The sequence below is a fragment of the Phytophthora sojae genome (genome assembly GCF_000149755.1).
Source record: "Phytophthora sojae unplaced genomic scaffold PHYSOscaffold_14, whole genome shotgun sequence".
Lineage (NCBI taxonomy): Eukaryota > Oomycota > Peronosporomycetes > Peronosporales > Peronosporaceae > Phytophthora > Phytophthora sojae.
Genome location: NW_009258128.1, coordinates 516,723 through 540,275, shown reverse-complemented (window position 1 = coordinate 540,275; position 23,553 = coordinate 516,723). Strand labels below are relative to the sequence as shown.

General features: G+C 56.4%; 5 protein-coding genes across 5 annotated transcripts; 3 read left to right on the top strand and 2 right to left on the bottom strand.

The window, feature by feature from the left end:
- Nucleotides 1-9: 9 nt before the first annotated feature.
- PHYSODRAFT_341515 (hypothetical protein) lies at nucleotides 10-1,674 on the top strand (the record flags this gene model as incomplete). The annotated part of the gene is made up of 5 exons (XM_009539832.1): nucleotides 10-123; nucleotides 207-320; nucleotides 394-629; nucleotides 684-1,054; nucleotides 1,133-1,674. Coding segments are annotated over 5 exons (1,377 nt in total), but the record flags the coding sequence as incomplete, so codon positions are not given.
- A 2,893-nt stretch (nucleotides 1,675-4,567) lies between these two features.
- PHYSODRAFT_531703 (hypothetical protein) lies at nucleotides 4,568-5,473 on the top strand (the record flags this gene model as incomplete). The annotated part of the gene is made up of 2 exons (XM_009539831.1): nucleotides 4,568-4,804; nucleotides 4,895-5,473. Coding segments are annotated over 2 exons (816 nt in total), but the record flags the coding sequence as incomplete, so codon positions are not given.
- An 8,916-nt stretch (nucleotides 5,474-14,389) lies between these two features.
- Nucleotides 14,390-15,355, bottom strand: PHYSODRAFT_531366 (hypothetical protein; the record flags this gene model as incomplete). Its single annotated transcript, XM_009539830.1, has 1 exon — nucleotides 14,390-15,355. The coding sequence occupies one exon, from the start codon at nucleotides 15,353-15,355 to the stop codon at nucleotides 14,390-14,392; it is 966 nt and encodes a 321-aa protein (XP_009538125.1).
- A 1,005-nt stretch (nucleotides 15,356-16,360) lies between these two features.
- PHYSODRAFT_307244 (hypothetical protein) lies at nucleotides 16,361-17,041 on the bottom strand (the record flags this gene model as incomplete). Its single annotated transcript, XM_009539829.1, has 1 exon — nucleotides 16,361-17,041. One exon carries the CDS (start codon nucleotides 17,039-17,041, stop codon nucleotides 16,361-16,363), a length of 681 nt encoding a protein of 226 aa, XP_009538124.1.
- Nucleotides 17,042-18,479: 1,438 nt separating this feature from the next.
- Nucleotides 18,480-23,028, top strand: PHYSODRAFT_246598 (multidrug resistance protein ABC superfamily; the record flags this gene model as incomplete). The annotated part of the gene is made up of 6 exons (XM_009539828.1): nucleotides 18,480-18,540; nucleotides 18,565-18,748; nucleotides 18,882-19,742; nucleotides 19,807-21,559; nucleotides 21,580-22,182; nucleotides 22,339-23,028. 6 exons carry the CDS (start codon nucleotides 18,480-18,482, stop codon nucleotides 23,026-23,028), a joined length of 4,152 nt encoding a protein of 1,383 aa, XP_009538123.1.
- Nucleotides 23,029-23,553: the final 525 nt, after the last annotated feature.

Below are 23,553 nucleotides of genomic sequence, written 5' to 3'. Positions count from 1 at the left end.
AGGGCGAGCGTGGAGGCGAGTGCGAACGCGAACGAGAGGACGAGCGGGAACGCGAAGCAGAATGGGAGCGCGGGGGTGTCCGGGAACGTGACTGCGAACGTGGAGGCGGACGCGCCGGCGACCGTGAGCGAGACCCGGGGCTATGCAGCTGGCGGCGCTTGGACTGAGCTCGCCGCGCTTGGTCCTCGCTGTCCGAAGACTCGGAGCCGAAGAGCGACGCGTCCTCTCGTGCGCGCGCTGCAGCTGCAGCGGCCGCAGAGGGCGTAGCTGCAAATGAGGCCTGCGCAGCGGCGTTGTCGGAGGCCGCAGTGTCGGCCACGGTAGAGAGCCGTCGACTACGTCGAAGGGGCGAAGAACCAGACGACGTAGCGGACGCCACTCCTGACGGCCTAGACGCGCGTGACTGAGAACCCGAACGACTCGACGCGCCGTGTCGAGGTCGCCGAAAACCCGACGAGGACGAGGCAGCGGACGAAGTCGGAACAGGACGGGAGCCCGAAGGACCTGCTGGAGGGGAAGCGCCAGTCGTCGAGCCCGCCGTCGAAGCCGACGAGCCCGCCCGGGCACCAGAGCTCGACGCAGTTGGAGCAGGAACAGGAACCACGGATGGCACAGGGACTGCTGCTGACGTAGGAATAGCAGGGGGAGGGGTATCGCACAGTCGATCTCCGCCGTGAAAGTAGCTTCGAGTCGCCTGACCAGGTCAGCGGTGTCGATCTGCCCGCCTACACGCGTTACGACGCCGGCGAGACGATCAGCAAGCTCGTCGCGCACCCGCCGCGCCAGCTCTCGGCCCCGACGCGCGTCTCAAAGCATCCGACACCAAGTCACAGCGCGTTCGTCGCTCTCTCGGATGGCCAAGTCGCGCTCCTCCTCCAGCTCGGCGACGCGAGCGCTGAGACGATGGGTCTGGGCGCTGCCTGCTCCTCGACGCTGCTGAGACGACCGCCGCATGGACAGCCACCCAGCTCGATACTGCGCCGCGCGAGATGTGGCGCAAAGTTCGCCGGCTTGTGCCCGCGCCATCTCGGACTCGGCGGCCACACGGAGAGTCGTAGCAGTAGCCACTGACTCCTCCAGCTCGTGGATACGCGTCGCGCCGCGGCGGAGCTCCTCGGCGTGGGCCACTAAGAGCGCGTTGACGCGCCGAAGGTCGTCCTGCAGCGGGACGTTCAGGTTCTGGGCCGCCTCGATCTCCATGCGGCTCTGAGAAAGCGACGCACGGGCCGCGCGGAGCTCTTCGTCGACAGGGGCGCGCTGCTGCTCCAGAGCGGTCAAGGCCTGACGAGCCTGATCTCTCTCGGCGACGGCAGCGTCTCGCCGCTGCTCAAGGGCGGCCACGGCTTGACGTGCCCGGTCCCTCTCGGTGACAGCAGCGTCTCGCTCGCATCTCAGGGTCGTGGAGGCGCGACGCACTTGATCTCGCATGTCGAGGGCCCCGTCACGCGCTTGCTCGACGACCATGAGAACGCGGGTCACGCAGTCACGCTCGGCGAGAGCGGCGTCGCGCTGCTGCTCGGCAGTGGCCACGAGCTGCCGCATGTGATCTCGTTCAGCTTCGGCGGCGGCCACTCGCGCTTGGACAGGAGCGAGGGCAGCTTGGGCGGCTGCGAGGTCGACGCGAAGGTCGTCACGCTCGGTGCGCTAGCCTTGTGCAGCAAACTGCCGCGCTAGCGACAGGGTGGAGGGAGGCGGCGTAGCAGGAGCGCGCGCGAGTTGGGCAGTCAAGTCAGTGACCTGGTCTCGTGCCGCCCGGAGCTGAGCTTGAAGATCACGATATTGCTCTGTCGAGGAGCCTCGCTCGGCGCGGAGTAGAGCCTCGGCAGCGTCGGCGCGCTCAGTACTGAGCACGGAAGTCGGCCACTCGGTCCTCCAGGACGGCGTAGTCCCGCTCGCCGCGCTTCCGGGAGAGGAGCGCCTGCTCGAGCCGGATCATGCCTGCGCGATAACCCTCGCGAGCACGATGCAAGATCGCGAGTTTGCGGTCATGCAGCCCGGACGCGTGAGTAGCCAAGCCCGCATTGTGCGCTGAGACGAGTTCGTACTGGGCGCGCAGCTCCTGGTTCTCGCGCTGGAGAGTGTGCGCGTCGGCGACAAGAGCAGTCACCGAGTGGACGGGGGCGCCTGATGCCGGAAGCTGGACTTGGGGCGCGAAGGGGAGGCGAGGACGATGCGCGCCGAGGGCACAAACCGCGCAGCCAGCGGCCTCTAGGTCGTCGGTGTCAAGCTCTTCTTCCTCCAGGTCGATGTCGTTGACGTCGACGTCGTGGCGGCGAGCCATGAAGCTTGAAGTACCGCGAAGCGGACTGCGAGGGCAGAAAACGCGATGGTGTCGAGACGAAGCGAAGGCGCGGGGCAGGTTCTGCGACGACACACCCACCTGGGGAGTGCGCGTGCGTGGCAGCGGGACGAATGTGGTGTAGTACCCCGCGGAAGAAGTGGGCGCGCCGGGCGCCGGAGGAAGAAGGCGCCGGGACGCGAGTGATGGACTTCGACGCGGCTGATGGAACGCGACGCGGATTGATGGGCGCGACGCAGGGCCAAGCTCGACGGGAAAGTCGGCGTGGGTGATGGGCCGTGAGACACGGTGCCAGAATCCAGTGCGACGCGTAATCATCCGACGGGTCGACCAGCGCACCCGGTTCTGCAAAACGCGCCGACCCTAACCCCCGCCGACCAAAACGCGCCGAGGTAAGATCTTGATTGCGCCACGCAAACCAGGTTGAAGGACGGCAGTGCAAGCACGACAGAAGTAGGGATAGGCCCAGAGCGGTAGGCTTAGCAAGCAGTAGTACAGAGTAGCCAGTAGCAAGGACATAGGATAGGGTAAGGACTCAGTCCCGAAATTTCTCTGAACCACAAAGACCTCCCGTCTTCTCCGAGGTTCCAGGGGAACCACCAAACGCCGGCAAGTAGAGCCGCCTCGATATCGCGGCCCCCCGTCGTTTGCTGGTTCGGGTGCTCACCCCCCACAGACCCGTGCTGGAACAAAGGCACGTTAAACGTATACCGTTTAGGTGGGCGCCCGATAACGCGCTGCCTAGGCGAAGGACCGCACCGGCCTGATAACCGCCGTGCACAAGACCCCCCGTGTAGGCTCGATAACGCCACACAAGCCCCAGGAAACGCCGGCCTGATAACGCCGCACGCCCGACGGGAACGCCGAGGAAACGCCGGCCCGATAACGCCGCACGCCCAAGGCTCGACGCCCTACGACAAGGAACAAGCGTCAACACAAGAACCCCCCAACTCCGAAGCCTGCGAAGACTTGGGCCTGTATTTCGAAGATACGCTACTCCAACAACCGGGAATAATTTGCTCAACGCGACTGCTATCCAGACGCGCCGAGTTTGTTTGTTAAACTATCAAATAAAAAACAGCAATTACAATTGGTGCGAGATCGCATTCGCGAGATTTCTGCGAGGGCACTACTCCACACGTGTATGGATGCTGATGCGAAAGCACGCAACGATGCTTATCTGGAGCTGCGTGGTCAAAAACCACGAACGGCAGCGGAAAACGAGTAGCGGGCGCGATTGAGGGGGTATGGCGTCCGAAACGAGGAGGAATTCCCCGGCTGGAGGAGCTGATGACGGATGATGATGATGAACGGAAACCAGTGAAGGCTGCTAAAGCGGCCAACACAACGAGAATGAGGACGGCCGTGCAGGCAAGGACTGTGCGGATGACGAACGAACGAGACGATGAACGGAACAGGGAGGCGGCGCGCGTGGCCAACTCCAATGCGATGAATGAAAACGTTGAGTGCACGACGAGGACGAGACGTGCCCCTGTGCACACGGTGACGGACGGGACGCACCAGTGCAACGGTGGCATGACTTCGGTCGTGAAGATGATGAGGAACGATGCAGAGGCGAAGGACGGGGGGCGAGCGGCTATCTAAGTAGCCACCGTGGATCCGGCGATGGCAGCCGCGCGATACGTGCGTGCTGACCACCGGTCCGAACAACGCGACGAGAATGAGACGGCACGAAACGTCGACGGCGAGCGGCTGTCTGGAGAAGGCGTGGACCCGGTCTGTGCTGGAGGAGGCGCACAGACGAGTGCGGCGAGCGAGGACACAACGAGATCGAGCAGTCCTTGCGAGCGGCAGTCGGTGCCTCTGGAGGCGAAGGCGGCGGTGCTGAAGACGAGTGCGAAAACGAGCATGTCGGTGATGACGGACATGTGCGTGATGACGAATGAGGGCGCGACGGCGCAGATGAACGAGACGAATGAGATGATGACGATGACAGCTGACACGGCGGGGTCGGACGAGACGGTAATGAAGGATGACTTCCCGACGGAGAAGCACACTGCGGCATCGGCCGATACGGTCAGCAGCAAGGATGGCTAAGACGCGCTTGGTGGCAACGAGCACGACTGTGTCCGGGCCTACGGAGAGGCTTGTAGATGACGAGTCTACGAACGAGTCCATGGTGAGCGAATCGAGCGCGACCAAGGACTGCGATGAGACGAACGCATCGAGTAGTGAGTCGGGCGAAGACGCCAATGACGGCGATGAAGTCGATCGGGCACGCGTTGCGCGACGCAAGGCCCGTAAGCGCGCAAAACGATAACGCGTCAAAATACTACTCGCTCGAAAACGGAGCGTGGAGCGCGAGAAGGCAGCGATGAGCGACTGGCGGAGCGGCAGCGAGTGGCCAACGAAGCTGTGAAGGAGTTCGAAGAGCGTAAACTGCGACGCGCGCGCGACGAAGCCGAGGGACGAGTGCGGCAGCAAGGGAAGCCGGCACGAGTCAGCCTTGTACAGCACCGCGGCGAGGAAGTCGAGCAGAGGACAGTTCGAGGTGAGACCGTAGAGTACATCGGTGCGGACGACGGGCTCCCCACTGCGATCATGGAAGTGTCGGGCGCGAGGAGACACGTAAAGCTCGACAGTGGAGCGAGGTATACGGTGGCTGGCACCGAGTGGATGCAGTACGGTGACAGAGTCGAGAGAGCAGCCCCTCTCGACTACGTAGAGGGCATTGGTGGCTTCTTGTTGAACGTAATGGGTGTGTGGGAGTTCCACATGCGCAGTGTCTTTGGTGAGATCATTCGCGTTGAGGCATGTATTGTGTCTGGGTGTACGGACTTGTTTCTACTTGGTGTCGACTTTATGTGTGGACATGGAGCGACCATGGACTTCGACAGGAATGAAATTCGCTACACTACGGCGGAACGAGCAGTGTTCATCCCGTTCAGAACAAGGTGTGACGCTAACGGAGCACGTGTAGCCGCTGTACGAATGGTGCGACGGACAGAGATTGGCGCGAGCGCAGTGACACCAGTCGAGGTGTCGGTAGGGGCAAATGATGGAGAAGTGGGCGTCTTCCTGCCTACGAAGTACACCGGCGCGGTGATGCTGGCGGTGACCGTAACGAAGGTCCAGAACGGCAAGGCGATAGTACCGGGGGTAAATGCGAAGCATGGACCAATGCGATTGTGTGCGAGGCAAGAGCTCGGGTAGTGGATACCGCTCGACAGTAGCGTAGAGCTACAGAGAGTAGCGGCAATAAGAAAGGGTTCAACGATTAAAGTACTGAAGTTATATACAATAATCAAGTCAAATCAAATCTTACGGAGCTTTAAACGTATTGACTTAACGAAATAAATGAAACACATTAGGTATGGCCCGATCGACGATGGACTTCGACGCTACAGGCACTGGCATCGTCGTCGTACTCGTCATCCTGAGGCGCATGACCTTCAAATGAACTGGCTGCGACTCACCACAACGCCCTGCATGTCCATGGCCACCGCACATTACTGTAGCTACGTCTCGGCGGTGTGTTTCATTTCGCTGAGCTTGTGCAAACCCAACATGTGCATTGGACAACACCCCGGCATCAACCTGCAGGCGCTCATGATCTTCCTTAGCGGCAGTTTGCGGGGCAATGGGGACGAGAAAGTAGGTGTGACGGGAGCTCTGGGGCGCTGGAGCGCAACGGCCGATGATGCCACGCAGTGGCTGGCCACTTCGTCTGCACGGAGTCACTCTGCTCCGTCCTTGGATTTTGAAAAATGCGCGGGAACTTCTACTGCTGTGTGTATGCCACACCACTTTGACAAACTCAGTACCTAAATCGAGGCCCTGTATAATTCAATATTTAAGTGTTGTCGGAATTATAAGCTGTTGACCCTTTCTTAGTGCCGCTACTCTCTGTATTGCAAATGAATGGCGAGCTGCGGCGTGAACGGATCAATGAGTGGTTGAATGAATTGGGCGGTAGCGACGGGCCGCTGAAAAATGAGCAGGACGTACACATCGGCACCGAGGACGACGAGAGCAGAGCGATGATCGTGCGGCTGTTGCGTGTGTATCGGCAGCTGACGGCAGACACAGGCGATTGTCCACCTGCTACAGTGCTCAGCACAGAACACCACATCGATACGGGCGACGCTACACCCATCATGTTGAAGAGGCGACGGCAGGCACAAACAGAGGACTCGGTTATTGAGTCTAATGTGAAAAAGATGCTGGCAGCCGGTGTGATCGAGGAAGGCGACGGAGCGTGGGGTTTTCCGGTCGTGTTGGTGCGTAAGAAGGACGGCGAGGCCGCATCATGGCGCCCATGACCAAACTGTTACGGAAGGGAGTGGAATGGGAGTGGACGAGTGCGCAGCAGACGGTGTTCGGGCAGGTGAAGGAGGTTTTGACCAGTCGACCTCTCTTGATCTACCCTGATTTCTCTATACCCTTTCGGTTGGTAACTGACGCAAGCAAAGTGGGGCTCGGCGCATGCCTCATGCAAGATCGTGGAGACGGATGGCAACCAGTGGCGTGCGCGAGCAAGGTAAACAGCGTGACGGAGGCAAACTACGGGATCACCGAGCTGGAATGTCTCGCGGTGGTCTGGTCGATCAAATTATTCCGGCCATATTTGTACGGTCGCCGCTTTACTATCATTACGGACCATTCAGCGCTGAAATGGCTCATGACGAGTCCAAATCTAACGGGGAAGCTACACCGGTGGGCGCTATCGCTGCAGGAGTTTGACTTCGAAGTGCAGTACCGACCGGGAACGACGAACGTGGTCGCGGACGCCTTGTCACGAGCACCAGTGACTGCAACGGTGCTAGCGGCTATTGGCCGGTGGCGGAAAGCTAAACAGCGAGTGGCTGCTGCGGTAGGCAGTGAGGGACAACTACGTGAGAGCGGAGATGATGACGGGCGGCACGAAGCAGATGCCGTGGTGGCCGAGCACGACGACAACACCCAGCAGCAGAAGGCGACCAATGGTGGTGAAGAATTACGGCGGAAGCGAGTGACGTGGGCTAGCGACGTGGTCGGTGGCGATGAGAGCAACGGCCAGCTGGACGGCGACGCAGCAAAACAAGAAGCACGGCCAGCTGGGATAATTACGAAACAGCGCGAGCGTGCAGTTGCCAGCTCGAGCGCGAAGCGCAAGCCGACGAAACCGACGACGGTGACAGCAATGAGAACCGGGGAGACACCCATGACGAGACGAGAGGCACTGAAGAGGACACCGGCGGAATCGCGTGAAGTGCAGTTCATGGCGGGTATGGAGACGAGCGGCGCGGCGGAGACGGCCGACCCGAAGCTGCAGGTGACGAAGACGAGAGACAGCGATGAAGGACGATGAGGTGAACGGCGACGGATGGATACAGCGGTGCGACGGAGGACACCAGGTGACGAAGGACCGCGCTAAGGGCCCATACGCGGCGGCGACGGTGTAATGAATGAGTCGGCGGTGACGAAACGTGATAACGGGATGCAGACGACACCAGCAAATGGGAACACGGTTGAGCGCGTGGGCGTGCAGACGCTCCAGCTGGCGGACGAAGACATTGCGGCAGCGCAAAAGAAGCGTCGGTTAATACAGCGGCTGGTGAGCGCCGGCAAGCACAAAGGGATGACGATCTAGACACGGCACGGCTTGGTGCTGGTCAACACCGCGAACGGACGGCGTGTGGTGCTGCCGCCAGAGCTGTGGCCTATTGACTTCAAGGAGAGTCATGACTCCGTGTGGGCGGGACACTTGAGAGCTCCCCATACCCACGCACGGATCGCGCAAGTGTATTGGTGGCCAGGACTACTACAGGAAGTGAAGCAATGGGTACGCGGTTGCCAGGAATGTGGAAGTCGGAAAGCAAGGCCACGTGAGATCGTACCTCCGCTTCGAAGCATTAAGGGCGGAGACGTCGGCGACCGGTGGGCATTGGATGTAGCAGGGCCTTTGCCGATGAGCGACGGCGGACAGCGCTACGTTATTGCGGCACTCGAGTACGTTACACGTTAAGCGGTTGCGGTGACGGTGAAGCAGCACACGTCCGAGAACGTGGCCGAGTTTTTGATGAAGCATGTGGTGCTCAAGTTCGGACCTTTTCGCGAGTTGTTGACGGATGGCGCCCCTGAGTTGACGGGCAAGGTGATCGAGGAACTGGCCATCCTGCTCCAGGCGCAGCAAATCAACCCAGTGCCGTACAGACCCCAGATGATCGGATTAGTCGAGCGGTTCCATAGGACATGGAAGGATTGCGTTGCTACCTACATGAATGAAGAAGCGCAGCGAGACTGGGATGTATGGGTGGACTTTGCGGTCTATGCAGATAATTCAGGGCAGCACTCGACGGTCAGGTTGTCCCCGAACGAGCTCATGATGGGCAGAAGGTTGCGAAGTCCTAACGGGTTGTTGAGAAGTACAAGCGTAAGCGAGGCAGGTGAGATGACGACATACCACCGGCAGTTGCTAGCGGTGATGGAAAGCAGCAGGCGGTGTGCAGAGATGGCGAGGACGCGCGAACAAGAGCGGCAGGCCAAATACTACAACCGGAAAGTGCGGAACATGCGAACGATCAGTACCGGAGACCGTGTTTGGATGTTTAAGCCTCCGCGTGGGCCTAAGGCGTCTAAATTTGTACATCATTCGTTGGGTCCGATGCGAGTGGTTGAGCCAGTGGGCTACGATAACTTCTTGGTCGAGCGCGCGGACGTGACAAGCGAGCCGGAGAGGCGCATTGCCCACGTGTCGTTCTTGGTGACGTATCACCAACCGGTGGCGTCACTACAAAGAATTCCGGCGGATATCGAGGCACAGCTGGATCATGAAGATGCGGTCGGACAGCGGACGGATGCCACGGCACCAGTGACAACCGCTCCAGCAGCGACAGCTCCTGTCCAGACAGCGGTTGCAGCAAGCAGCAAGAAACGACGTGGACGACCAGTGGCGAGTCGGACGGTGCGGTGGGGATCGCACGAGCTCCTGGTGGAACTACGGAGGCGACGACGACGGAACAGAGCCGGCCACTACATCCTTGAATACGAATTACGCCCCGTGCGAACAGCAACGGCGCAAACAGGCTGGCGACCGAAGTCGATGGATATCAGTCCGAGAATACGACGCGTTGTTCCAGGCCGGCAGAGTCGTGGAAGACTCTGGGGTGGATGAAGGCGTGTAACAGTGTAGTGGTGCGAGTGAACTCCCAGCAGGCAGCTGTGCCTGGCACGTGAGTGGGGTTGACCCCATACAGCACGTGGCGTGCAAGCGGAGAAGGAAGGGCCCAGGAGAGGTCCGAGATCGGGATTCGTTGGCGTAAATTTGGACCAATCAAAATCGGTGACTTTGACTTGGCCTCAGTATGGAAAAAGCGGCGAGTTGGAAATCGGGCCAAATAGTGTGGAGTTGAGTGACAGCAGTGTCGAGTCAACATTGAAGAAGTGAGAGAGCGACAGAGTGCAGAACAGCGAGCAGTCAGAACAGAATTTGCGGCCAAGGGCGCAGGTCAGGACAAGTGACGAAGCGGGCCACAGGAGGTTTCTCCCCTGTTGGTTGCGGACGAGCAGACGAGCAGCGAGTGCGAGGTGTCGAGGGACGGCTTCGTGCCGCCGCTGATCAACAGACCAGAGCACGGGTGCGGGTGAGGCTGGCGACGGCTACGGGGTCGGCGCCACCCAACAGTCCGGAACGCGCGCGTGTGGGTGAGGTTAGTGACGGACACCGACGGACCGAGGCACGGCCGACAAACTGAACGAGCTGAGCGAGACGAACGAGACGGACAAGGCGAACGAGACGGACGAGCTGAGCTGAGACGAACGAAGCTGTAGTGACATTAATAAATAGGGACGAGAGTTCCGGCTACTTCGCGGTGGCCTACAGGTGTTGGACTTTGGGCGACGACTGCAAACGACCGACGCAGCGTGGCTATACGATCTGCCTAACAGCCGGGCAAGACAAGAGGCCTGTTTCACCGGTAAACTATGTCGGCTAACCAAATTCAATTGCCTTTTAGTTTTTTCGTGCTCAGCTAGACAAAGTCGTGGAAGATGCAAATGATTTCCCCCGAACGTTCAAACGTATTAAAGGGTGTGATATTGCTGTTTTCCGCGTGTGACTTTTGAACCTAGGTTTTCCGCGTGTGCCAGGGTTTCACGCGTGTATGGTGAGTTTCTCATGTGCAGGTTTTCCTCGTGCGGTTAGGAAATGCTGTATTCCAAGCCATAGTTTCAGCTTTAAGAGGGCCACGATTTTAAGCACAGTTGGGATTCCCCAAATTTGCTGAAGCCTGACGTAAGTTCTATCACTGTTTTGGTTTTAGCCAAACCTTGCCTTGGTAGCACTAACTTTTCGTGTGACAACAATATTTTTGATACTGCGTATCAGAAAGGAGTATCGATGCGACTGTAAGGCGATCTATTTGTCTGTGCGCTCATATTCCAGCTACATGAGTATCCATGATGGCTTCAATGTGGAGGTTCAGGTTAAGTCGATCCTAGCATGGAGGCTCCCAGGTCGCTCTTGCAAGCAACCAAGGGTGGGGCAGCAGGACCAAAATGGCCGCTTAACCAGGATTCCAACGAACTGGAATGTCTTGTACCTCTAGTGATCGAGGACAATAGCGGCACGTCGACTAGAAACTTTGATGGGGTGGTGCGACCTCGGTTTACTAGAGACGACAACTGCTACTGGGAGATTAATTTCGCGGGCGAAGAGGTGTCAACGGAGCCGTATGACATTCAAAAACTCGCAATAAAATTGTATTCACCTTTGGTTGACTTCGTTGGGGTGCTAATTAATATCTGTTGCCCAAACACTAACTCGACCTTTTATTTGTAGGAATGCCTGTTGCTAGGTCTAGGGGCTGGTAAAAGCTGTTGCTCTTAATTCCAACAGAAAGTTAGTGCTGAATAGAGGCAACAGCGGGTCAGTGTGTTTTCCCGGGTCTGACGTCGGTTGTAAAACCTTCATGCCGCCACGAAAAAAGAGGAATCAAAATGGCGGCGGCTGCATAGCTCACGCGGCTCGGCGGCGCTCGGCTCAGCTAGGCAATGCTTTTTGTACAAGTATTTTTTTCACGATTACTACAATTTTTCTGGCAGCTCATAAAGTACAAGCGAAACCAGCACAAAGCTTTTGTTTTTCGTTCACGAAAGGCTTTGCCACTGTCGTACAGTGTAAAGCACCCCGCTCCGAGCTTTCGAATTTACGGAAGTAATTAATACCCGTCAACAGAGCTTTCAGATGCCGAGGCAACGGTAGCAATCCAGTAGCTGCAAGAGACCGCAGCGACCAAGGGGCCACCGCAACTTCGACGAGCGACTTCGTCCGCTCAGCATCCCGCAGCGGCGATCTGCCGGTCCGGCTTTCGATTCTCTCTTCTACGGGCCATACAATCGCGCAGTGCACACGAGCTCACGTGGGATTTTCGAGGCGTCGCAGATGAACCTACTGATTGCACTCGCGGTTAAAGCACGTTCTTATATGCGGGGTTACGGGACGTAGCCACCGACTTCGTAAACGAACCTCCGCAGCCGAAGGGAGCTCCACAACATGCTTTATTGCGGGTAATGGGGCTAAGCAACCCTTGATCTGGTTTTGCTAACATGTGTTTTGTTACCCCGAACCCGCGTGTGTGTTGCTCTCACAAGCAAGAAAAGCTATACACTATTACAGTACTACTACTACATAGTGCCAACCTTCGAATCCTGATTGACTACCAAAACCAAAACTTAGGCGCAATTAGGAATCGAGTTTAAAGAAGTATTGTGCCTTTCTGGCAAAACGCCCTCCGATTTGAGGTCCTACGTAAGGTCTCATAAGTCAGTACCGAGGACAGTAAAACCTGGTACAAACAAAAACTGAATGTAAGCTGAGCGAATGGCTTGTAAAGGTAGGTCGACAAGTCAGCGCGTTCAGTACCGTTACTTAAAGTATACCTGTAGCACATGTGCGTAGCTCCACGCTGAGCACGGTGACCTGGTTGCGGTGCTGCCTGAGTCTCCGCCTGTACTGTACGAGTGTGGCCAAACTATGCATTTGCCACAGATGCTTTCAGGCGCACTGGCCTGGTCTAGTCCTACGAAGGACTCGTTAGTCCTACGAAGGTCCAAATGGCCAGCTTAACTTGGCCATTCGGGCCTTGTTTCCAAAAAGGTACCCTTAAGATGAAGTCGGTACGTCGTCGATCTCCCCGATGATTTCTTTTGCAGACTTGCACGAAGTGGCGTTCCAGTTGTTTATGGACGTGGGGGCCCACACGAAGTTCACGTGCGATCTCGACGCTACGGCAAATTACGTGGCGCTGTTGACTCGCGAGTTCGTTGTCGCTGCTTCACGCGCATCTGCTCTGGAGGAATTCCTGGAGTCGGTTCCTCGGAACAACTCGTTTCCGTTCTGCTTCGTGCGTATGGGGAACAATGCAATGTATTTACTCGATAGCTTAGAATGTCAGCCTGGCCCTCAAGAATTGTGGGCAACCCCAAAGAGCAGGCATAGCATTGGAGGCAAACCGAGTGATGCATTGTGAGCTGATCCGGTGACCATACGCTTGGCAATCACAGCGACGGAGTCTTCACAAAGGCGAGTATATCGCTTGAAAGCATCAGATGCCCATCGACCGTGTAGCTGAATGGTGGTTGTTTCGATGCCGGCGCGATGCATGTGTGTGGCACCTCCGGCTCGTAGAGAATGAGTGCCGATAGAACGTGGGTCGATGTCCACTTGATGAGCCACCTCGCGCAAACTTGTGATGATACGTTCAGGTGAGATAAGAAACCGGGTACGCCCTTGCGGTTCTGGTATATTGTAGCGGGGAAGTGATCGGGCAAATTTCCGCGTGCTCTTCGTATACAGAGTGCTCCTAAAACCGGGTAAATCTGGAGGTCTCCGGATGACAGTAGTGAACGCGTTATCGGCGGTCCACTCTGATTCGTCTTCGACCCCGTGAGTTTAATCGATACTGAGGCTGCCGAAGCCGGTTCGCCAGTCGGCCGCCCATCGTGACCAAATAGCTGTATATCGCCATGACGTAAAATAAACCACTTGAAGTGCGTGCCATCTGCGATATCTCGGATTTCCGAAGTAGAAAAAAGAAGGCTAGACACAATGCCCTCCATAATGCTTGATCCGCTGGGGAATTGAGATCGAGACGGTTGAAAACAGCCCGGAGCAGAGAGAGAGTGACCGGTTCTTTGTGCTGCTCCGGAGTGTCCAATCGACGAAGGCCCTTGAGGAGTATGCATACTTGTGGATGGCCGACAGGAAACGCAAGCGCTCGTGCCTTGAAAAAGTGATTGATTCCATGAAGTGTATTTGCAATGGTACCGCTCTTCGGTTGCCGTCCATTGCGCCCGGAACGTGTGCACGAAAGAATAAAATCCGAGACAATGACCGCTTGCTGATCGGTATTAACCCGCGTTAGCCAGATTGGAAAGCCAAATTGCTTGCACCATTGTTCCCATCGACCGAAGGCCCGCTTGTACTTGTCGTGGGTGGGATCAGCAACGGAGTGCTCGCGCAGATACATCGCCAGTGTGCTGTCATCGTGGATGCGGATTTGGGGGGATTGTCCTGTGTCCAACCAGCAACAAGATTAGTGAATAAGTCCGACTTGACCTTCGATACGGAAGCACGGGAACCAGCGTCGGCGCGAATATGTGCGATACCAGGTATGTGAGAGGCCGAAAATCGGTTTCGGTGTTCAACTTCCCACCAACTTAAAAGACGAATCAGATCTTGAGCAAGCGGATTTGGCGATGATAGGTTTTGTTGCCACGACACTACTGACATGTTATCCACACGAAAGTGAACGTGAACCAGCTCTGCGTCAGATTTTCCACTCCAATGTGTGGCCCAAACCGATGCCGCAAAGGCGCACTTCAAAACTTCCCGATACTTTATGTCGAAACAACTAGACGAGTCTCGGTGAAACAACGCAATCTGCTCCAGTTCATGTTCATTGTACTGGTAGCAGAAATATCGCTCGCGAGTGACGTCTAGAGCACAGCAGCCATAATCAGAAGCATCGACTTCTACCGTGAAATCGGGTGCTGGTTCTCCATGAAAATATTGCATCGGCACGTGGTTTAGTACTGGTTGTTGGAGAATTGACCACCACCACAAAAGATCCTGCCGCATGCTGTCGGTCACGTGAACTTTTGTATACCGCAGCAGCTTTCTTTCAGGTTGGCGAAGCCGCTGCAGGAAAGGCCTAGCGGGGCATAGACAAGTTGAAATATGCCGAAGAGAGCCCAGCAACGAACGGAATTCTGATATCGATTCAGATGACTTGTGGTAAGTGTTCGAGACAAGATTTCGTGAATTTCCGATTTCTCCGGGGGGATTGAGACAGTAGAGGTCGATGCATCGAAAATGAGGCCAAGCACTTTTAATCGGTGGTGCCACCCTGAGAACTTGGCTTCGTTGATAGATTCAGCGCCCAATATGTTGATCATAGCCAGTCGCAACGCATGCTCAATCTCCAAGCAATTCATCTCGTTGTCTACGGCCACGCATACGTGGTCGTCGACCCAGTGGTAGCCAAAATTGGTGTTGCCCGTAGTGATTGAGGTAGTCCGGTGTAGATGGGTGATGGATCCACCGAAAGTTTCGTAGCAACTTGGCGAACCGGTCCAACCGAACGGACAACAGAGGTCGATAATAAGCAAGTTCAGCTCAGGGATCATGCCGGCAAAAAGGTATACGGACTTGCTGTGAATTCCAACGTGACGAAACGCGGATGCCACATCCCCGGTCAGAATTTTGGGAGGATGGCTCTCGAGACGGCGATGGCGTAAAATTTCATGCACAATTGCTGCACATGACTCGTAGGCTGGTTTGGGAAGTGCGGTTCGGTCTGTGTGGTCATTGACGGACAGGCCTGGTGGAAATGATAAGTCATGGATCGTTCTGCCGTGCACACTTGGGTCCTTTCCGGATTTGGCGACGACACCAAACGGGCTGATCTGAATGTGCGGCCAGATTTCCAAAATATCAGCATCCAGCAGGAGCACACGACCAGCGTCTTGTTCAGCTCGAAGGTTGCGCAACAGAATTGGTAGACTTTGTAACGCGGAGCCATGGTTTGCTGGACGTCGTGTTTGGTCGGGCATGGGTCGCGACAGCTTCACTTCAACTCCTTTTTCAGCGTAGTCCAGTTGGCGTTCGAGTTGATCGTAAGAAGCGCAAGACTCCTTAATTACAGCAGGTACGATTGACTTGTTGGGACGATAATCATCCAGAGTCAGGCACCGGTAGAGCTCGACAAACTCGTGAAGTTGAGGTCCAGTCTTTCGTATAAACGCCGAGAGGGTCGATTTAGATGCCGTATCGATGATCGCAGCTAATGATGATTCTGACGGCACTGGCAGCGATAAGCCCACTTTGTTCAGAGCGTTGTTGAGACTTTGTCGACGAATCTCGGTCCATGTCTTCGCTCGTTGTAGAGATAAACTCCGCATTTTGGCTGTGTGGGATTCCCAGCGATGGCTTGTGATAGATGATGAAAACGTGACCGGGGAATTGATACGCGATGAATTCGATCTCAATCCCGCGTGATTCATCCATAATGAAGGCTGCTCAGCACAATCATGACAAGATGCCATCGAAGCTGCGCTGTGAGCCTGATCCCGTGTCCTGGATGCGGCGGAACATTCGTGATTGTTGGGTAGAGAGACCGCCCCGCCCTCCGGAAGTTGGGTGATTGGGAAATCAGGGCTTCGTTCACCCGGGTGTAGTAGCACCTTAGGAGCTGAACGAGGTAGTAACCCGGGAGTGTTTGGTCCGTTGGATGCTGCCGAAAGGTTTGTAGATGTATTCTTAATTGCAGCATCTACGTTTCCCAGAGGCCCCCACGGACGAGTGGGCCTTGGGCAGCTTCACTTATTAGTAGAGACTGCTGGTTTAGGAGCAAAGTATGTCTTGATATACTCTACCAGAGCGTCCGGAAGTGGTGTTTGCCACGAGTGAAGCCTTTTACCGTTGCCACACGACTTGCCCTTGACATAACATCCATGACCGGAGAAAACCCGGAGGCAGGGCTCCTTCCTATTGACCCGAGGAACAATTGCCGCGATGTCTGGAGGAAAACCTGGCAGCCGTTCGTAACTGGTTTGATCTCAAGGACGCTGTCGTGGGGCTGACTTGAAGTTCGCCCTTGGCGATACCTGGTGGTTTGTCGTGCTTGCCGCCGTGGTCTGGTGCGCTGGCGTCGACGTGAGCAGTGAGGAGAGTAGTAGCACCCATTCGGTCGAGTTGTAATCCATTCTTTGAACTTCTGCGCGGAAATTAGCCCACCATGACGGACTATCGCTGCGAAGGTGGTTGAGCGCCCGGGACAAAAACATATCGACGGTGTGAAGTGTCAGCATCACACGCGGTAACGTCGCACGTTCATCATGCTGAGCGTTCTTGGCGACAAAATCGCGGAGCCGATTCACCATTTCGTTAATAAAATCGAAGCAGTAGCGCCTGGTAAAGACCCCCAGACCTTCAATTGCCAAAAGACGGTGAGCATACGTGAGTGGTTGTTGGCCAGGTTCCAATCGTTTGATCACAGGAAGCATTGCATGTCCACTGAAGTCTGCAAGAAGCCGACGCTGTTTCACTTTGGCAGCGTAGTTGGATGCACTGGACTGTTCAAAATGAAGGATGCACACGCCATCGCGTCCAATTTGGCCGCTGGCCAAAGCCATGAGGATCGCCTCTGACTTGTCGAACTGGATCGCTTCATCCGTGCTTACCGTATGAAGTAGTGAACAAGGGGAAGCGTACGTACCGTTGGTCATACCGGGAAACATTTTGTGCGCCGCTGTCACGTGCATTGGCGGCGGGTTGTATTCCGACTTAGTTTTCTTGGTCCATGCCCCGAAGTCCGCGCTAGTAATCGTTCTGATCGGTGCTGGTGGAAGTTGGCCGTCATGGTCAGGGAGTACGACTCGCTCCTGGAGCGGGCCATGAGGGGCGGAAATATGGCCCAACGCTGGCGAAGCAGACACCGCCGCGCCTGACTTTAGCGCGGTTAACTCGGCACGTAACAACCATTTCGGACACTAATTCCGTTATGGTCGCAGGCGCTGTGGGTGTTGGGGGCGCTCCAATGGCTGAAGTGCCGCTGCTGTTTGCTGCTGGTGCCACTGGTCTTGATCTCAGTGCCGCTATATCAGCCCGCATGCTGCCTAACTCTTGAGCCAGCGCTGATAGTTCAGACGGAGGTACATGCGTTGAATGGCTTGCACTCGATAGCAGCTCGCGCAAGTCAAAATCGCGGCGTGCGTCCATATTAGATCGCACGTAATCCGTCTTGGTCGAGTCGTTTTCTGTATAGCCCGTGGGGGCAACTCGCTGTTGTGTACGGGATGGTTGGACTGGAAGTTCGCTCAGTTCCTGCAGGACCGGCTCCGTACCCCGCTGGGTAAATCGTTTCCGGAGCTGCCTTGCACCGCTGCGCTAGCCTCGCTACGAGCACGTGGCCCTGGTTCAGTCGCCTGTCTGGTTGAACGCGCAGATCGGCGAGTAGTGGCTGATGTCGATACTCGAGTTGTAGCCTTCGGCTTCTTCGACTTTGATGACATCTTACCGGCCCGTGTCCGTGTTTTCGTAGCGGGACGCTTCGTCGACTTGTTGGTAGAACGCTTCGGAGGCGCCATAGCGCTGATCAGCGGGCACGACAGAAGTGGGGGGGGGGCGGGGGGCGGAAGGTGGTAGCTCGGCTCGGAGAGAGATCAGAACTGGTGGGGAGCTGCACTGGCGCGCTCGGAAACCACCGGTCCTGATCTCTCTTCCGTTCTATCTATAACTACAGATTCAGGAACCAAACATTCCGAGTGACTCGCTCGGGGGCTACTACCAGCACAAGTGCCAACGCGTGGCTGCGGATGCTTCAAGTGATTCCCGGCGTGAGTGAGGACCAGGCGCAGTGTCTGCTAGAGCATTTTCCTACCTATGGAAGGCTCATGCGTGCACATCGAGATTCGAGCCTATCCCAGGTCCAGAAGGAAGACCTCGTTGCTGACAATCTGCACGACGCTCGTATCCAACGAGCTTTGCCAAGCGTATCTACGCTGTTTTCTGCGATGACGCGATAATTTGACGTGTCTCCTGTCAACATCACTGAGAGCCTCACGAAGAAAACTCCGCTATACTGATTGCATCAATCCAGTCCAACTGACAGTTTGAGCCTCAAGTTCGTATTTTACGTGAGATGTTCATTTTGAAATCTACAAAGGACCAGCTGCAATGGCCGACCTCGCGAAGACTGACAGCAGCCGTGCCGCCGACGCTCCAGCTGATGTAGCTAGTACGTACGTTGCTGTCCAACCAGTCACCAAGCCGCCGACGCCTTTCAGCCGTGGTTCACTCCAGTCCGAGCCGATGCAAGATTTTGTCGAGGTTGATGGCACCACGACTTTTGCAGCTCCGCCAGCTCCGACGTATCGCTACAAACTTTCTCTGAAGAGTGAGAAGCTGCGCATCTGGCTGGAGGACTGTAAAACCAAGCAGCAATGGTGCGTAGTTCTTCCGTTGCACTTGTGCGTGGACTTCGGTCGCTGAATAGCGTCGCTACGGTTTATTTCTCGCGCAGGTGCACGAGTGACCTGGCGATGAATAGCTACATCAACATCAGGAACGCTCTTCCAGGGACTGCGCCAAGCGGCAGATGAAGGCGTTGAGGAGTGAAGCGCTCAAGCACATGCTGTACATGGACATCAGCTGGTACGACGAGAACGACGCACTGCAGTTGTCCAGCCGGCTGACGGGCGACACGGTGAGGATCATGGACGGCATGGGCCAGAAGCTCGGCGACGCGTTCCGGTTCACGATTCAGTTCTGCGTGGGGTTTATCATCGGTTTTGCCCGCGGCTGGGATATCACACTGGTTATGGCGTGTGTGATGCCGGCGATGACTGTGTCCTTGAGCTGGCTGATCAAGACGATGCGCATCAAGTCGGACTGGGCGCAGAAGGTGTACGTGGAGGCTGGTTCAGTGGCCGAGGAGACGCTCGGATCAATTCGAATTGTTGCCTCATTGAACGGGGAACACAGAGCTATTGCGAAGTTTGAGAGCAAGGTGTTTGAGGCGGAGAAGGAGAATATCACTTTGCACAAGATGACGTCGGTGGTGTTCCCCAAGTTCGTGGCGAGCATTTGGGTCATGTACTCCATTGGTTTGTGGTACGGCGGGTGGAAGGCCTCGAAAGGCAATGCCGCTCCGGGCGACGTCTTCGCGGCGTTCTTCGGCGTGCTGATGGGGGCTAGCTCTCTCGCTCAGATCTCACCCAATGTGACTGCTGTCTCCAAGGCGGCGGGTGCTGCCGAGGAACTGTTCGCGATCCTGGACACTGCGAGTGCTATCGATGCAGAAAAGGAGGACGAAGGAGTCATTCCTGACACGTGTGAAGGCAAGATCGAAGCGGTGAACGTCAACTTCACGTACCGGAGCCGCCCCGAAGCTCCAATTCTGCGTGACTACAATGTCACCATTGACCCTGGCATTCGCTGGTGCCAGTGGCGGCGGCAAGAGTACGCTGATTGCCCTGATCGAGCGCTTCTACGACCCCACCAGCGGCACCATCTACCTCGTCGGACGGGATGTGAAGACGCTGAACGTCAAGTGGCTGCGCTCGCAGATCGGCATGGTGTCGCAGGAGCCGGTGCTGCTGTTCGCCACGACCATCTTTGAGAACATCGCCATGGGCGGCGACAGCGTGACACGCGAAGAGACCATCGAGGCGTGCAAGCTGTCGAACGCGCACAACTTCATCATGTCGTTGCCGGAGCAGTACGACACACTGGTGGGCGAGAAAGGAGTGTCTCTTTCTGGCGGCCAGAAGCAGCGAGTCGCCATCGCGGGTGCCATCGTCCACAAGCCGAACATTTTGGTGCTGGACGAGGCCACGAGCGCGCTGGATAACGAGAGCGAGAAGATCGTGCAGGCTGCGCTGAACAACCTGATGGCTACGATGAATATGACCACACTCGTGATCGTTCACCGATTGAGCACCATCCGCCACGCCGACAAGATCGTGGTGCTGAACGAGGGCCACATTATGGAGAGTGGCACACACGACGAGCTTTTGAAGATTGAGCACGGCATCTACCAGAACATGTACCGCGTCCAGGAGCTACGATCGCAGGAGGAGCAGTACGAAGTCAAGAAGTGCAACTCAGAAAACGAACAGAGAAACACGAAGCTGACGCATACATTGAGCGGAGTATCGGCTATGACGGATATATCGGTGAGCGCTGTGGAGAAGAACTTCTTGGACAAGAAGCCGTTCGGCTTTATGGATATGCTCAAGCTCAACCGACTTGAGGCGAACTACTTCATCATCGGCTTCCTTGGCTCCAGCGAGGCTGGCATTGCCATGCCGGTGTCCGCTCTTCTGGTTTCGGGTATGATCACTTCAATGACTGAGCAGTACGGAGAGTACCAGAGCTCCGGTGACAGTTCTCACCTTACGAAACTGTACAACGACATGGAGCTGTACGGCATTCTCTACCTCGTCGGTGCTATTGTGGTTGCCATCTTTTCGTTCATGCAAATTTACTGCTTCAAGTTCATGGAGGAGAAGATCACCACGCGCCTTCGTAACGTCAACTTCAGGGGCTTGTGCCGTCAGAATGTGGGCATCTTCGACGAGAAGGTGAACGCCACAGGTGCGCTGACTGCTGACCTCGCCACAAATGCCACCAAGGTTTCCCTACTCGCCGGTGAGTCGCAGTCCCGTGCGTTTCAGGCTCTTTTCACTTTGATCGCGGCTCTCGTGGTCTCATTCGGATTCGGCAGTTGGCTGTTGTCCCTCATCATGACGGCGTTGATCCCGCTCCTGCTCTTGGGCCAAGTTGCTCGCTTGAAGCAGATGGGGAGCAGTGGCTTGATCTCCGATGACTTGGCTGCCCCCGGATCCCACGCGTCCGAAGTCCTCAGTAATATCCGCACCGTGGCCGCTTTGGGTATCGAGAAGAAAGCCGTCGGTGTCTTCGACGACCTCCAGGCCGAGCCGCTGCGCAAGGGCCGCAAGGAGGCGCAGGTCAATGGTCTGTCGCTGGGATTCAGCTCCTTCATCCTCATGGCGACGTTCTCGCTGATCTTCTGGTTTGGCGCCAGGAAGGTGAACGACGGAAGCATCGAATTTACGGAGATGATGCGGACGCTGATGGCCGTCACGATGTCGATCCAAAACATTAGCAATGCGTCGACCTTCTTGAGCGATGCACCCAAGGCGTTCAAGGCCGGATCGACTATGTTCGCTATCCGCGACCGTGTCGCCCCCATCGATTCTTTCTGCTCCGATGGTCTCCGTCCAGCCAAGGTTGTGGGTCGTGTTGAGTTCAGAACATCTCGTTCCGATACCCCACCCGTCCGGAGATCAACGTGCTCAAGAACTACAACCTCGCTATTGAGCCTGGTCAGACTGTGGCGTTCTGTGGTCCGAGCGGTGGAGGCAACACCCGGTTCTACGACCCCGTGGTGGGTGACGTGCTGCTGGACGGCCACAACATCAAGGACCTGAACCTCAACTGGCTGCGCAGACAGATCGGTCTGGTGGGCCAGGAGCCCACGCTCTTCATCGGCACCATCGCCGAGAACATCGGGTACGGTCTGGCAGAGCAGCCGAGTCAGCAGGAGATCGAGGAGGCTGCCAAGATGGCCAACGCGCACGACTTCATCACGCAGTTCCCGGACGGCTACGAGACGCAGGTGGGCATGAAGGGCGAGCAGTTGTCCGGCGGCCAGAAGCAGCGCATCGCCATCGCGCGTGCGATCCTGAAGAACCCCAACATCTTGCTGCTGGATGAGGCCACGAGCGCTTTGGACTCGGAGAGCGAGAAGGTGGTGCAGGAGGCACTGGACAAGGTGGTGGCGCTGAAGCGGCGCACGACGATCATCATCGCGCATCGGTTGTCGACGATCCGCAAGGCGGACAATATCTGCGTGGTGAGCGTGTTGGAATGCATATCTGAGACCTGGTCATGGCAGTTGAGACGAAAGCTGAGAAGCAGAGAAAAGCAGGTCGTTGTATGGGAACGGGTAGGAACCCGTGAGTGTTGGTAGGAGCTCAGGCAGTGAGCAGCTAACGCTCCATCAATTCAGTCTTCATTTATCCTTCGAAGGCACAAGGTGCTCGGAACCGGTGCAGGTTCCATTAGGGTTATGAGCCCTAGGCACGCTGCCGGCGGCAGCTACTCGGGGATGTCGAACCCCCTGAAGTACACGAACGAAGGGGTGCCGAAGAACTGGAGCGACAAGGATTGGCAGACGTACAAGTGGGCCATGATGAACATGTTCAAGGAGAACAAGCTCAAGGAGATCGCGGTCGGAGACCTGACCAGGGCGATGCTCGCGACTGCGAGTGCGGAGAGGCTGGAGGCTTTTGACGCAGCGCAGCTCAAGATCATGCGCATGGTGGGTACGTCCGTGCCGCCGGACGTTCTTCAGCAGATACGCGACAAGGAGACCGGATCGGAGATGTGGGCGGAGCTCTGCAACCTGTACGAGGGCAAGCAGAATGAAGCCATCAAGGCCTACACGATTCGTCGCGGGGAGAACGAGATGTGGAGCATGAAGCTGACGCCTGGAGGAGACAAGAACCTCCATCTTTGCAGGATGTTCAACTTCAAGACCGAGTTGGCGGACTTGCAGCATGTTATTGCCGATAATACAATGGTGGATATGCTGCTTGAGAGTTTGCCGGACCAGATTGAGTTTGAGCGGTTGAAGTCTTCCATTTACTACGGCGCGGACCCGAGCGTGTCCACACACAGAAGCGGGTTCGAGAATTGATTCTTGCTGCGGCCGCTCGACAGAAAGAGTTCAGAGGCAAGCGTAGTGAGAAGCAAGGGGGCCAAGGTGGGCAACGAGATGGAAGTGGCAAAGGAGGTGAGCAGAGCAGGACTAGTGGGTCAAAGAAGACGCGGCTATGTTATGTCTGCGGAAGTGATAAACATCTCAAGGCAAATTGCCCGGAGAGGGCAAAGAAGCAAAGCGGTGCTGATGACTTTGAGCAGAAGCGAAAACCGCGGGGAAATTGTACCCTAGTAGTGTTTCATCGAGTCCGACGCAGGATGATGCGGATCCTGGTGTTGTGACGGGGTTAGTGGTGGAGGAGCAGCTACGAAATGCACATGACGAGCACGTTGAACCACATGGTGAGGAGGAACTACTTAGTGATCACGGTGCAGAAGGTACTGAGGTACTACTAGAGGACAGTGATCAAGGTGCTGCGGACTACGGCAGTGGGTGGTGGTTCTTCGACACTGCGTCAAATTCACATGTGACGGGGAATCGCTCGGACTTTGTGTCGTTCAC